Source organism: Geospiza fortis, unplaced genomic scaffold (genome assembly GCF_000277835.1).
Source record: "Geospiza fortis unplaced genomic scaffold, GeoFor_1.0 scaffold40, whole genome shotgun sequence".
NCBI classification, from domain to species: Eukaryota; Metazoa; Chordata; class Aves; order Passeriformes; family Thraupidae; genus Geospiza; species Geospiza fortis.
In genome coordinates, this window is record NW_005054297.1 from 9,754,444 (window position 1) to 9,768,514 (window position 14,071).

General features: G+C 36.8%; 1 protein-coding gene across 2 annotated transcripts in view; it reads left to right on the forward strand.

The window, feature by feature from the left end:
- The window catches only part of N4BP2 (NEDD4 binding protein 2), a 33,690-nt gene that overhangs the window by 9,113 nt on the left and 10,506 nt on the right, over nt 1–14,071 (forward strand). For both annotated transcript variants that reach the window (XM_031061310.1, XM_031061357.1), the window contains exons 6-14: nt 199–323; nt 1,486–1,574; nt 3,082–3,158; nt 4,890–5,045; nt 6,342–8,656; nt 10,065–10,150; nt 10,844–10,886; nt 11,870–12,105; nt 13,516–13,634. In XM_031061310.1, the coding sequence (XP_030917170.1) occupies nt 199–323; nt 1,486–1,574; nt 3,082–3,158; nt 4,890–5,045; nt 6,342–8,656; nt 10,065–10,150; nt 10,844–10,886; nt 11,870–12,105; nt 13,516–13,634 (3,246 nt within the window). The remainder of the gene's footprint in view (nt 1–198; nt 324–1,485; nt 1,575–3,081; nt 3,159–4,889; nt 5,046–6,341; nt 8,657–10,064; nt 10,151–10,843; nt 10,887–11,869; nt 12,106–13,515; nt 13,635–14,071) is intronic.

Sequence of the window (14,071 nt, forward strand, 5' to 3'; positions counted from 1 at the left end):
AAAACAAGAGAGGGAAATTATTATAGATCATATTTGCTTGAAGGTTGATTCTTTTCCTCCTCTTACCTACATTTGCTGCTTCCATTCCAAATAATTTTAGTTTTGTGTGAGAGTCTTAAAAAAAGTATGTATGGTAGTAGACATTGCAGCTTGGGAGGAGAAGGGGGGAAAAGCTATTTATTTCTTGATCTTTCACAGGAATTTGCTTGAGGATAACCCAGGTGGAATCATTCTTAGTACTGATGATTACTTTTACAAACATGGACAATACCATTATGATCCTGATTGCTTAGGGGAGGCACATGAGTGGAACAGGAAAAGAGGTGAGACATAAATAAGGGATTAGCTTGCTCATAGTTCAGAGCTTGTGTGCTGTCTAAAAATCTGCCTGGCTTGTTATGTGACAAGCATTTACCCCATTGTAGAAGTATTTTTTAATATGTGTGGAAAAAGAGTATGAGCACAAATTCAGAAGACATCTGCTCATTGTGTGTTTTGCAATTAGAAATGCCACTGTCTTTGTCAAGAGTATGTTTTGTCCTCAGATTTTATAACGGTATATATTTTGGGTGGTGTCCCTTTTCTAGAGTGGTTACCTACACCATCTCCCAGAACTCTTTCTTCTGAGATGATCCATAATATACGTATGCAGTACGTAATGAATACACAAATAATACACAGATATCTTCCTGCTCTTAGTTATCTTTTTTTTCTCTTGTACACAAAATTGTTGTCAATTTTAAACTAAATTATAAGAGCAAGACAGAATAAATTATTTTTTCCCCATTTCATAATTGGGTGGGTTTTTTTTGACAGTGACCTGTGCTAAACTCACCATAGAACAAGTCTTTTTAAGCTTTTACTTGCTAAATTTGAACCATGATCCCTTTTCTGCTGTCAAATTTCTACTAGTGGAGAAATTAAGTAATAAATGTGGGATTCAGCAAGAACGGTGATTGTTCAGACACGTTGTAACATGCCTACAGAAACATGGTGCTGTGTCTCAAAGTTAGTGGTTCTATACATTTCATTGATGTGTATTTAAATTACAATAATTCTTTTGGTTTTTCATATTTTATACAGTTTACAGAGTGGACTAATCTTAAGACTGTTATAAAGCCAAGAATTTTGTATGCAACAAAGAAGTCCACTTTAAGGTGATCATGTAGTTCTTTTAGTTTAATTTACTGATTGATTAGTCATCTTGATGCATTTTACATCTACATTTTCATTCCTTGATTATCATACATATATTAATTCAAAAGCTAATGCCATATCTCAGTAGTTTTACACGTGAGGGGGGATTTCTGAAATAAAGGGCCTTGAAACAGATCAAGCTATGGCAAGAGTTCTTTACACAGTGGTTAATCATTATGGATTATCTACATAAAAATAGAACAAACTTAGAGAATGAGTATTAATATGTTCACCCTATTGTAATGAAATTAACTGTATTACCTTGTTTTGTACATGTGTATTTTTCAGCCAAAGAAGCGTTTGAAATGCGAATCTCTCCTATAATAATTGACAACACAAACATACAAGCATGGGAGATGAAGCCTTATGTTGCTTTGGTTAGTATTACAATTGACCAATGTGAAAAGAGATTGTTGTCTAGCATGGCAACAACGTATGTTTTAAAATGGGAGTGTCTTTCACAGTCTAGCTTCTATTCCACAAGGAAGTCTGGAGTAAACAAACCGGTGTTGCATGGACTCATTGCTCAGTGTCATGTTGTGTTGCATGACTCAGTGTCATGTGGTATATGAGCATTAACCTGGCCCAGTTACCAAAAGCCAAAGTCAAGTGCTTTGTTCTTGGGGCCAAAAGCAAATGTTGTTGAAGAAACTGGATTTTGTTCCTCTTTTATATGATCAGTAAAATTAGAAGCTGCTTTAGAAATGCAGTCAACAGTAATGAATGAGTGATGTGTCATGCTTTGTAAAACTTGAAAACTCAGTTCCATCCTAAATCTAACATAGAGGCAGATACCAGTTGGAGGCTAGAGTTACCAAGTACTGCTAGCTTGCTTGTAGTTATGCAGATTTACTTAATACTTTTTGTTGAAGTGATCCCACCTTTTCACGTAATAGTTTTTAAATGGATATCAACACTTTTAGAGTCTAGAGTGTATTTTGCAATTGATCGTTAACCATATTGGTTGGTAGTTAGAACAACATTATTTTATCAAATTGGTTCTGATTAACTGAAATAATAGAGTGCAAAAAAGTATTATAATGTAGGTCTGGGATTTCTCCTTGCCTGTTACAGAAACACAGCAGAGAGTGTAGTACATATAATTGACAGCTTTTGGGCAGGTACCTTACATACGCTGCATGTGCTAATGGATTAATGAACAGTGAGACTTTGACAAACATAATTTTTGTTAATAAAATGTTTATTTTATTATCCTTGCATTTATTAGCATCTATCAGATTAGCAGTTCTTTTGGAAGTTATGTCTTTCATTTTGCTGTTTGCTGAAATCAAGATGCAACAAGAGTTCTCACAGAAGTGCAGTGTTTGGTACAGTGATAAGAATTTTTTCTGAAAACAGGAATGGGGAGAAACAGCACAGTACTTGCAGTGTTTCTCCTGAATAGACTTTAGGCTCCTTTTCTGTCATGATGAGACTGAACTGTATAGAAACCATTTACTTGCAGTTTGGTCAAGTTTCCCATGTGGCAGGAAGGCTGTCCACAACAGCTGTGCTAATATAACTGATTTGCTTGTTTTGGAGCTGGTTCACATCTGGTCAGCTCTGAATGTAAGCTGTGCAGTTTCCTCTGTCTTGGAGAGGCTGTGTAGAAATGTGTATGCTGTATCTGGAAAGAGATGATGTTTTGCAGCGTTGTCTCAGAAGACACATCTTGGCACACATTTAATTTCATGGTAAGAGATACATAAACGGTTTTTTAAAAGTCTCAGTTTATATAAACAGAAGTGCAACACTGAACAAAAACGTTTATTCCAAATATTTTATTCCATAGGTATGCAAGCTATGCATATAGTGTGCTTTGTCATAGAAATAAGAAATGGGTGATGTGGCATGTTCTGTTTTATATTATATCTCTTTATTCAGGCTCAGCAGTTCAAATACAAAGTAATGTTCCGAGAACCAGACACTTGGTGGAAGTTTAAACCAAAAGAACTTGAAAGGTAAGAATGTAAAGGAAAATAACATACTGGACAGTACAAGCTATGATTTTAAAAAAGATGTCATTTAGTACAATGGCTAGTGAAGTAGCAAGGTATCTGTCAAAATTTTTGTGATAATAAGTAGCTTTTTAATGATATTTTGTGGAATTTTCAATGTATGTATTATAAGATCTTCTGTCACTTCAGTTACATGCAAAAGGTACTGTTAGCAATAGACACTGTGATGTTTTCATTATTAGAGTTCTTGGCATGTAAGGTATAGTGGCTGTTCCTTTGGGTCAGTGAGGTTGTAAAAATTAGGTCAGGTTGGGTCTGTTTTTGCATCCTGGTCTGTTGCTTTAGTTGAAATGTTTCTACTGTCATTGAATTTAGGGCAGTCAGCACCTCGTGGCCTAAGAGGGACAAACCTCTTACGTGCATCATCATTGTTGCTTACCTCTTCTTTAGCAGGACACTCTATTACTTAGGGCTGAAATCAGCAAGACATAAACCCTATGTAAGTGAATAATAAAACATAAGAAAATATGATGAGAAAATTGGCTAGATGCCAGGTTCAAATGTTGTGTGAGCAAAGTGAAGGCCTGTGTCCCTCTGGGGAGGGACTGCAGCTCTTTAATGTCCTTTTTATGACTTGGATGTGGGGACAGAGTGCACTCTTAGCAAATAAGCAGGTGATATGGAACTGAGCAATAGTAGTTTATTCAGCCTTAAGCAGAGATAATTGAAGAAGAATAATTGTGTTGTTTTCAGCTACCTTTTGAAACATTATAGAGAAGACCAAAAAGAGTTGTGCAGGGATAGGACAAACCAAACATCATCAAGTTCGAACTCTAGACTACATTTAAAAAAAGCCCAACATTTACTTTAAAGGTGGTTAGGTACTGAAAGAGTTTGCCCATAGAGTTTATAAACTTTCAGTCATTTCGGATATTCAAAATCAGCCAAAAAGCTCTGGACAACCTGACCTAGCTGTACTTCCTCTGAGTAGGAGACTGAAGTATGGGACTTCCAGAGGTCCCTTCCAACAGAAGTTCTTTTCTGATTTTATACTATCTGTTGTCATCTGAATTTGCATGATTAGCTTAAGGTTGGCTGCTTTTAAAGTGAGGTAAGGTAGATTATTTTCCTTTTTAAAATAAAAGTTAAACTTTTTCTTCTGTATTGTCAATTTCTCTTTTACTATCCTTGGCAAGATTCACTTGTTCTAGGTGGCGCTGCAGCAGAACACAGTGCTAATTGGTGCTTAACAGAGTGAGTGAAAATTTCTGGCCAAAGGGTGTCCAGAATAATAGGTGAATAGGTCTTCTTCGAGGCTCAACGAGTTCTTTGTTTAGCAAAACCAAGGAAAGAAGACTGAATTCAGAAGTCTTCTGTGCCCAGTTTGGTATCCTGCATCACTGTCAGGATCTGATATAGTGTGTTTTCTGAAACTTATTTGAGGAAGATGCATCATTAGTACAGTTTCAGATTTTGGTGTTATGCAAAACATCCAACTAACTGCAGTACAGGGAGACCAGATGGGGTAGAAAAGTGGAGCAGCAATTTGTCTGATGTGCCCTGTTTGCAATGCCTTAGTGCGCTGATACAGAAAGAATTGCTGTCTCACAGCTTTTCATCTGGCTCCCTGAATTCTTTGGTTAGTCTTACTGTAAATCTATTAAATTATTCTCCTTTGTCATTGTAATACAGAAATTTGAAATGGCTTTATATTTGTTTATTTTCAATTCATAGGAGAAACATTCATGGTGTATCTAAAGAAAAGATTAAAAGAATGTTGGAACGGTATGAACGCTGCCTTACTGTGAGATCAATATTGGATTCTTCAGTTCCAGACAAATCAGAAGCTGCTGGTTGGAGCGAAGATCCTTGTCAGGAGGAAAGCCAGAGGTTAGATTCTTTCACTAGCTTTATAGCATCAAATAAAAGACTAAAAATGTAGTCTTTTAGCTTCTTAGCAACAAAACCTGGGTAATAATGTCGAATGGTGAATGCATTAAAAAAGCCAGTTAAGTAACACAAAAAATCCCTGCATAGATTTTTAATTTTTAAGAATTTCAGGATTGTCAGAAATGAGTAGTCAAGGGATCTAGTCAACTTTCCAATGCTTTTGAAAGCCTCCCATTATGGCAGTGTTACTTTTCAAGAAGCCAGTCTTTCCTGACTTGCTGTTATCTTAGAAATGTGTTGTTGGATGTATGCTATAGATAAAAAGCACTTAAAATCTCTAAATTGTTTTTTATAAGAATGTTGTCCCAAATAAGAGCAAATGACAATTTCCAAGTTTGTATGTTGATATTAGATTATATCTTGGTGGTAGAAGTTGTATTCTCTGTGCAGTAGTAACAGGTTTTACTTGCTCTTCAGTATACTTGGTTTAAACTTGCCCAGGTTTCCATTGGCTGTATCCAGGACTGTTCTGTAGTTGCCAGTCTGGATTGTGCTGTGTATTGTAGCGCACAGTGTCCTGCTCAGGAATGGCAAACCCCAGCTCAGTGCCCCCCCTGAGACTCCCAAACCACACACTCACTGCTCGTTTGCTCCCCCTTCCTCTTCCCATTCCTGCTCCAGCAATGATGTGAGGTGGTATAAAATAACCTCCATGTTCTGGCCAAAACTAGGACACACACAGGAAATCAGGTTTTATTTCAGTTGTTATTTCACTTGGGTTTTGCATGTGTGATGTATTTGAAATTATAATGGAATGTAGTTGATTGTAAAAAATGGTTTGACAAGAAATGGCACGTTCTCTCCTAGTTAATGTCTAGACTGTCTTTAGCATTAAGCCAAGAGGAGAGAGCAACAGTCACTAGATAAAAGTATATTTACCAGACTTGCTGATCTGAGTGAGGAAGTTTCTGGCAGCAAAGTACTTTGGTACAAAACTGAATGCTGGAAATGGGATGGGGGGGAGACGCCTGAGAAAGTGTTCTTAGCCCTGTGCTCTAGTAAGAAGAGCACAAAAGAAAGTTACTTAAGAAAGTACTTACTAAAGTTCATCTTTACTTAGCTCCTTTTTTGTTGAGGAGTGTTGGAGTTACAGCTAGTTATAAATTTGTTTTCCTTCTACTAGAAGTCTAACTAGGTTAAACTCTCTATGCTATCTCTAACTGGAGTTAAAAATGTAGACAAATATTTTAAGAAGGTTTGAAATGGGTTTATATTTCATTCCAATTTGTCTTTCAGAAAGAGAGAGGCACATTCTGATGTAAAGGAAGAAGAATGTTTTGCTTCTGAGGTGGAGCCTATTGAATTAGCTGAAGTTGATAAAACTTCTCCCAGTATTTCTCTAACATTAGAAAGTAGTTGTGACCCCAAGCATTTTCAGAAAGAGGAAAAAGAAATGGAAAATATCTCTGTGGAACACAATTCTGAGAACAGCACTGTTCAAGATGACTTGGAAATTAATTTATCAGATTGCATCAAAAGAGAGCTGCCCTTGGAGAAGAAAGAAGAAATGGGATTAAAAGCAGAAGAAAATACTGAAGCAGAAATGGATGAGGTTGATGTAATTCCAGCTGAAGAGACTGTGAACTTACACACAGGTGGAGCTGAGGAACACAGTGATAACAACAGTCTCAAAGTTCAAACTGCAGTTGAACAATTGGGCAGAATGTGTATGGAACCAAAATCAACACAAACAAGTAACAGGGTGGAACCAAGCGCTTTGGCTTTTGGCACATCAGGAAAACCAGGACTACTAAACTTTCTGGGTGACTGGCCCATGGAACAAACAATGGGACAGAGAGTCAAAAGATCTAGAAGACTAGAAAAATCTCCTCTGAAGAGTGTTAAGGAAGGTGAAGCTCCCAGTCAGCAGTATTCTGAGATAGGTGAAGAGCAAGTGGGCCTGCCTGAGACATGTACTGTTGAGAAAGGGCATGAGGATGAAAGTCTGCCCTGTAGCTGTTACTCTGTTAGTTCAGATAAAGTTACACCAGAATTGCAAATGTTAGAATATTGGCCTGTCTCAGCCTCATTAGAACAGAGACAGCAAAGGTCAAGGAGAATGAGAAAGACAAATTTAAATCAGTGTGATGAAGACAAAAATACTGAAGACGACACTAATATGAATGCTCTTGAAACTGTACATGTGATTCATGGGTCACCTGTGAACACTGAAGAGCAACCAGATACAAGGAGTTTGCCTGTACACCAAGAGGAAATAGTAGGTAGTGAAACAGTAAGTGAGGAAAAATCCCAGCAAAGTAAGAGAACAAGGAAACATCACAAATTAGCCCTCACTTTTAGAAACAGCAGCTTGCAACATCCCAGAGAAGAGGACCACTTGTCTAAACTTAACCTGGCAGAAGAGAAACAGGAAACAGACTTATGTAGGCAAAAAAGTAGCTATTCACAGACTGAATCACAGGACTTTGCTCTCCTGTGGAGATTAGAAAAGAAAATGCTTTTTCCTGAGACAACAAAAATACTTCATGGGAGGTTAGATGGCTTCAAACCCAAAGACGTAGGCAATGTCTCAGATTGTCAGGAAAAAATACCCTATCGAGTTACATATGATAAAAGTACTTTTGTGGAGGAAAGTGAGCTTATCAATATTGATGAGTCTGAAAAACTAGATACACTCTGTAAGCTCTTTGAGTCTGTTTCATTTGAAGCTCTGAAAGATCTGTATGAAAGATGTAACAAAGACATAGACTGGGCCACAGGTCTGCTGTTAGACTCTGATGAAAAGTTACGTAAAGCTGTTGATACTGAGAGCTTTCAGGTAGGCAAAGCTGAGCCAGTGGCCACAGACCTTGATTTCAAGGCAAGTATAAACTGTGATGAGAATCTCAAAGACTGCAAACAAGCCCCACAAGTACTTGGGGCTGGTGATACCTTTGAGACTTCAGAAAGCAAGGACTCACCACTCAGCATTGCAGAAAGCAGGGCTACCAAGACAGCTGTGACAAGTGCTGATGTTTCTGACTCATTCACTGCTACCTCATCGGATAATTCAGTGGAAGTGAAAAATTCTGTGGATTCAGCCCCTAGAACTAACACAAGCAGCTCAGCAGCAGGTGTCATTGAGCTGTCTGTTCCAGGAAGGCAGAAGGGAGGGAGTGAGAGTCCTCTTGAAGAAACTGTAAATAAGCTATCACTTTTACAACTTGATGCAGCTTTGCCTCATGATCCTAACACAACTTCTACCAATTTGAAATCTGAATTAAACAATGAAAGTGACAGTAACCCTTCAGAAAGCAATGCCAAAAATTCCAAAGGGACTGGTTTGTTACTGGAAATGGATCGTGCACCTCTGGTTGGTCCTAGCAGCAGTAAAGAACTGGAGATGGATAAAGAAACTCAGGAGAATTCCAGGGAGATATGTGGTAAAGAAGAAATTGACACTCCAAGCTGGGCTGCAACTAAAGCCAAGAGACAAAGCCCTATACCAGCATCACATGCAGCCTTCAGTATAGATTGCCTAGAACTAACGTTGCCTCCTGAATTGGCACTCCAGCTGAAAGAGATATTTGGACCTGTTGGCATTGATGCAGGTATGGTGTAATTATATATATGTTTTTATGAAAAAAAAATTATTTGGGTAGTAAACCTTTCTTTTTTTGCCTGTCCTTTTTTCCCTTCATGCTTGATTTTTAGGGAGTAGATTCCTGTAACTCCTCATGATACTGGCAGTTGATGTTAATGCAAAAATGAAACTGAACTAAGCATGGCATAAAATATAAGTGCAGTAGTGCTACCTTCTGCCTTTGTCTTTTTGCATGCACAAACTTCAAAGTAAAAAGAAAATATATTGGCTTATTTGCATTCTGAGCAACAGGCCTTTGAGGTTATATTCAAACTCTGAAGAGATATTTAGATGATAAGGAATATGCAAATTGTGGCTGATTAGGAAAGAAGAAAGGGAAAAAAAAAACTTTAGGCATCACATAAGTTGATGAACAAGAAGATGGATGGTTAAGGGAGATGAACTTGGTTGTGTACTTAAAAGATGACAACAGACCTGTCTGCTGGCAGATTATGGTTTAGGAAGCCATAAGCAGCTTGAACATGCATCTCAAAAGTTAAAGAGTGATAGAAAAAGGAAAAAAAGAAAATAGGAGGAATATAAGCTTGATGTTTTTCTCTCTTTTTTATCCACACTTTTTCCTTTTTTCTCTCATTTCCATCTTTCATCTTGAAGATTGCTTTATGTGAAACCCTGGATACCTGATTTATTGGTGGGTTTGATTACTGGCCTCTTTGCCTTATATGCCTACCTCCTTAAAAAAAAAAGTTTGTTTTTTATAGCAGAAAAGTGTTTTATTGTGTCTGAAGTATGCCCAAAATTTTTATTTGACGTATACATACTTCTTGTGGTTTTTTTTTATTTTTGAAAGGGTGAGAAATACCCTTTTTAGGAAAAAGGTTTTGATTTTTTTATATCATTTGCTATGATACCATGATAATTTCTGCTGTTTCCTTTAGATTTTGGGGGAATGCTTGGTGTTTGTCTCTCTGAGTTTGTGTTGGAAAGGAGGGATGTGACTGCTGTTGGGCTGTGGTGGGTATGTTTTACAGAAAAGCACTTGCCATGTGGATTGCAATGGAACGGGGGGAATCACAGTTTCGTGGATGAAACTGTTGTTTTCAATTAACAATGGCTTTGTAAAAGAAGGGTCTGCTAGAAAAACTGAAAAGAGAAGGAAAAATACCGTTGTCCAGGTAGTCATGTTTCAACAATATACAGTTAATGTTAACTTGTTTCTTTCCTAGCCTTTCAGAGTTTTTGAACACCTGAAAACAATTTCTGTGGAATGTGCTTCTTTGTTTAGAAGTTTTTTTTAGGCATGACCAGTTTATGTAGAATATCCAAAGTTAATAAGTCTAGGATACTGTACTTTAATTGCTTACATAAGTTTTTATAGAATGCTTTTAATGAATATATTCTCTTTGTTCCTCAAGGATCACTAACTGTTGAGGATTGTGTTGTTCATATTGATCTGAATTTGGCAAAAGTGATTCATGAAAAATGGAAAGAATCTATTCTGGTCAGTAGATTTCTTGTTTATGATGCATTCTGGCATGCCTGTATTTTGTCAGACCATTTGTCTACATGTGTCTTGGTCTAAAGGTGTTATCTTTGCAAGAACAATGATAAAATGTAATAGTAGTTTGTAAAATGTGTGGAGTGTATCAGTATGTCATAATCATTGGAGCTACTGAAAGATGCTTTAAGGGATGTTATGAGTGCCTCATCATGAAAACAAGATTCTTAAAAAGAAGGATCATAGTGCACAATTTCACTACAAGATTGATGAGGAATTCTGCTGGCCAAAAATCCTTATTGGTTTTTTGACCTGTAAAAACAATTGTTTGATTAATTATTCTCTATATAAAACATCTCCATGTGCAATAATTGCAATGAGTTCTCTACTTATGTTCCTTTACAGCTCTGGAATGCCTTTTGGCTAAATTTTTGTTTGGTTTATGTAATTAAGGCTGTGAAGTCTTAGCAGTGGGGCATGTTTCTCTGGTTTGATGTGTTTTTAGAAAGATAATTTCAGCTTACAAATTTCACTTCAGAATTATTTTTCCTAAATATATTTTTTTAAAATACTGAATCTTTGAGAAATATTGTGAGACCTTATTTTGAAACTGCTTTAATTAGAAGCTAACACTTGCAAAGTTTTCCTGCAAAATTCATAACTTACAACATTCATGATTTTACTATTTTTATTTAGAAGCGTCAGAGGAGAGATGAATCATGTAAGTCATCTGCAGAAGGTATGTCATGTATTTCTTTTAATTGTAAAAATACTTAATGTTCATTATAAAAGCATTTAATTATTTGAAATTTTAGATTGAAAATACTCCATCCGTTGAAAAATGATGACTTTATTTATTAGACTAAATTTTATTGCCTTTGGATCCATTTACCAATCTCTTATGATGTGTGGGGGAGGGGAGAGGAGTTGATTATAAGCAGAATCACTAGTTCCAGATAAAGCCTATAATTTTGTGTCATTCAGAAAACTTGGAGAAGCTCTGGTTGAAGCAGACAGTTGTTTGGTAGGAATTCTCTGTGGCAAGAAAAAGAACAGCCAGAAAATTACTTGCAGAGTAAGATTTCTGCAGGTGACGAAGGGAGGTCAGGAATAGAACAGTGACACATTGTTCATCAGAGGTGATTTTAGCAGGAAGATGGATGCCTTGTTCAAAAAGTGTTAACATCTCTTGCAGTCCAGTTTTCATTCAGCTCCCAGAAGAAGTGTCCCTCTATGGCAGAACCCCACTGCAGACTTGGACTGCAATGTGGGTGCAAACTAGTGACCAAACAATGCTGTTGCCATTAAGTTGTAGAAGTGGAAAACGAGATTATTAAGCATCTGTCCTTAAGTTCTAGAAGAAAGGCAGGTAAACATAGGAGTCAGTGATTCTTTTATAAAAGCAAACAAGCCCCCACTTAATGTATGTGCAAGGTGATTTACAGCTGTAAGGTATGTCTTAGCACTTGAAAATTTGGTGAGCAAGTCTGATGATTTTCTTTTGTTTCACAAAATAGATAAAGATGATCAGTCTTTGGAAAATGGAAGTGGAGAAGGTGAAAGCAATGTGTTGGGTTTTGTTTTAGCATTAATAATCTTGTTTTAACAAAACTCAAACTGTATAGATTGAAAAACTTGTCTTAATTATTTTGGCATTGCATGTATATATAACCTAATAAGTGTTTTGTCACCCTACTTTTATTGCTTTTGAATGTCCTACAGTGTTTCAGCAGATAGATACAGATGACTCAGAAGTGCTGTTATCTCAGAATGCAGACAGCAAAATACAGAAGAAAAAATCGAGCTTGGCTGCAGACACATCTAATGATATACAGACAAAAACCCCAGCAACATCAGACGTTTTTCCATTTATGGATCACTGGAATGCTCAGATTCAGAAAGTTTCTCTCAGGCAAATAATTTCTGAAGAAATAGCGATGCAGGAGAGAGAGGACCTGGTATGGATAGCACCATTTTTTAATGTGGTTTAGATTAATTACTTACAGTGAAATAGAGTATGTCTTATTTGGTGACTTATCCCTGTGTTGCTGATTACAGCTTGAATTTGTGAGACAAATGCATGCCAATTAGTATTCTTGATAACTGTGATACAGAAGTTTGCTTGAGGTAGATGCTTCTGTATGAAAAATACAGTCTCATTTAGAATATAATATTTTGGTTGTTTCACATAGATCATGCTGCATTTCACTATCCAGGCTAGCATTTGTGTTTGGTTGAATTATTTTTTGGTTGCTCAGCTAAAACCAAAGATCAATGTGATCTTCCATGCTTTTCATTGTGACAGCAATATAAAAAAAAAAAAGTTCTTAGTTGGCTTCATGCCTTGTCTAGAAGTGTACTGAATTGGCTGTAATGTATTTTTTTGTTAGGAGAACCCACAATATTCCTAACAGATGAGACATTAAAATAAGTAATTGAGGTTAATCTTCAACAAGGTTGTGTACCCACTTCTAAAATAACTCTTTAATAGATTTTGACTAGTTCTTTGTTTTCCGCACAGAATTCCTGTACCCTGCCTGTTTGGCTTGTGCCTGATACTGCCCTCTACTGCCCCACTGATGTTCAGAACAGGGATTCTTATTTGTAATGGTCTCTGATAAGCAGCTGTCCTAAAGTAGAGAAGCTCTGAACTGGTGTAGAAAGTTGTATGAATTAGCCTGTACTTGGAAAATGGCTCGTGGATTCTTTCTTTGAACTGCATGTATGTGCCCTACTGATAACAACAAATGCCACGTTCACAGCTTTACTTTCAGTTTGAATTCATGGATCTTGGCTTTATTTTGATCACTTTTTTTCTTTTTTTTTTTAAATCTGAACATTGGACGATCAGTCCAATTGATTCTAGGTTATAATTATGTCACCTTCTCAGATGACAATTAAGAATATTTATTATAGACACAGCTTCTGATACATCAAACCAAAATTGTTTATGCTGCTTAATAATAAGGTATTTTTTCAACCCCAGGCCCTCAGTATAGAGAAGAGATGGACTTTGCACAAGTTTAGCACTGGACTGAATGGACTGGCGGGGAATAAATTCCAAAACCTAAATCCCTCCTAAAAATCCTCATTTTACTTTGTCCAAATTATGGGGGACCTTCAGCTGCATTACTTCAAAAGACTGCAGAGTACTGCAGTGGTGTATGATACAACTCACCTGTCCTTACTTTATGCTGATCAGTGTGGCAGGCTGGTATGCCACATTGTCATTGCTGTGGGTGCATACCAACTGAGAAGATACTTTTTAAATTGTAACAAATAATGGCAAAGTTGGATTGGCTCCACCTTTACTGTATTTTTTTTTCTAATGAAGAACTTTTAATATATTTCTTTTTTCTTCTGGGTAGAATCGTGTTCCTTCTACAGCCAGAAAAGACTGTGCTGCTAAACTAAAGGAGAAGCAACTTTTTGAGATGTTTCCAACTATTAATCAAAATTTCTTAATGGATGTCTTCAGGGACAACAAGTAAGAAATCCTATTACTTTTTTGTAAAAATGGTACTCAGTTACAGTCATAAATATTGAGAGTTAAGATGCTACTAAAGAATGGCTTTTTGCAAAGTAGTGCTTTTTGTTACTCTAAATAAAAGCTAGCTGGTTTAAAGGCAAAAAGGGTATAAAACTCAGTTTAGACACATTTCTTTTTAGGACAGAATAGACAGTTTCTTTCACTGGGAGAAGAATGTCTCTTGCTATTGACCACTGCCTGACTGTCAGTGGAACTGCATATTTTCTTGAGAGCTGGGGTTTAAATCTAGTGGGAGAAATGAGTGCGTGTGGTAATAGTAGGATTGCAGGAAATGACATCTGCCCAAGAGGAAAACACGACCATTACCTGGTGTTACCTGTGAGTACTTTGCTGGTTACTGCAGCTGCTCTGAGGGAATGAACCATCTCTCTATG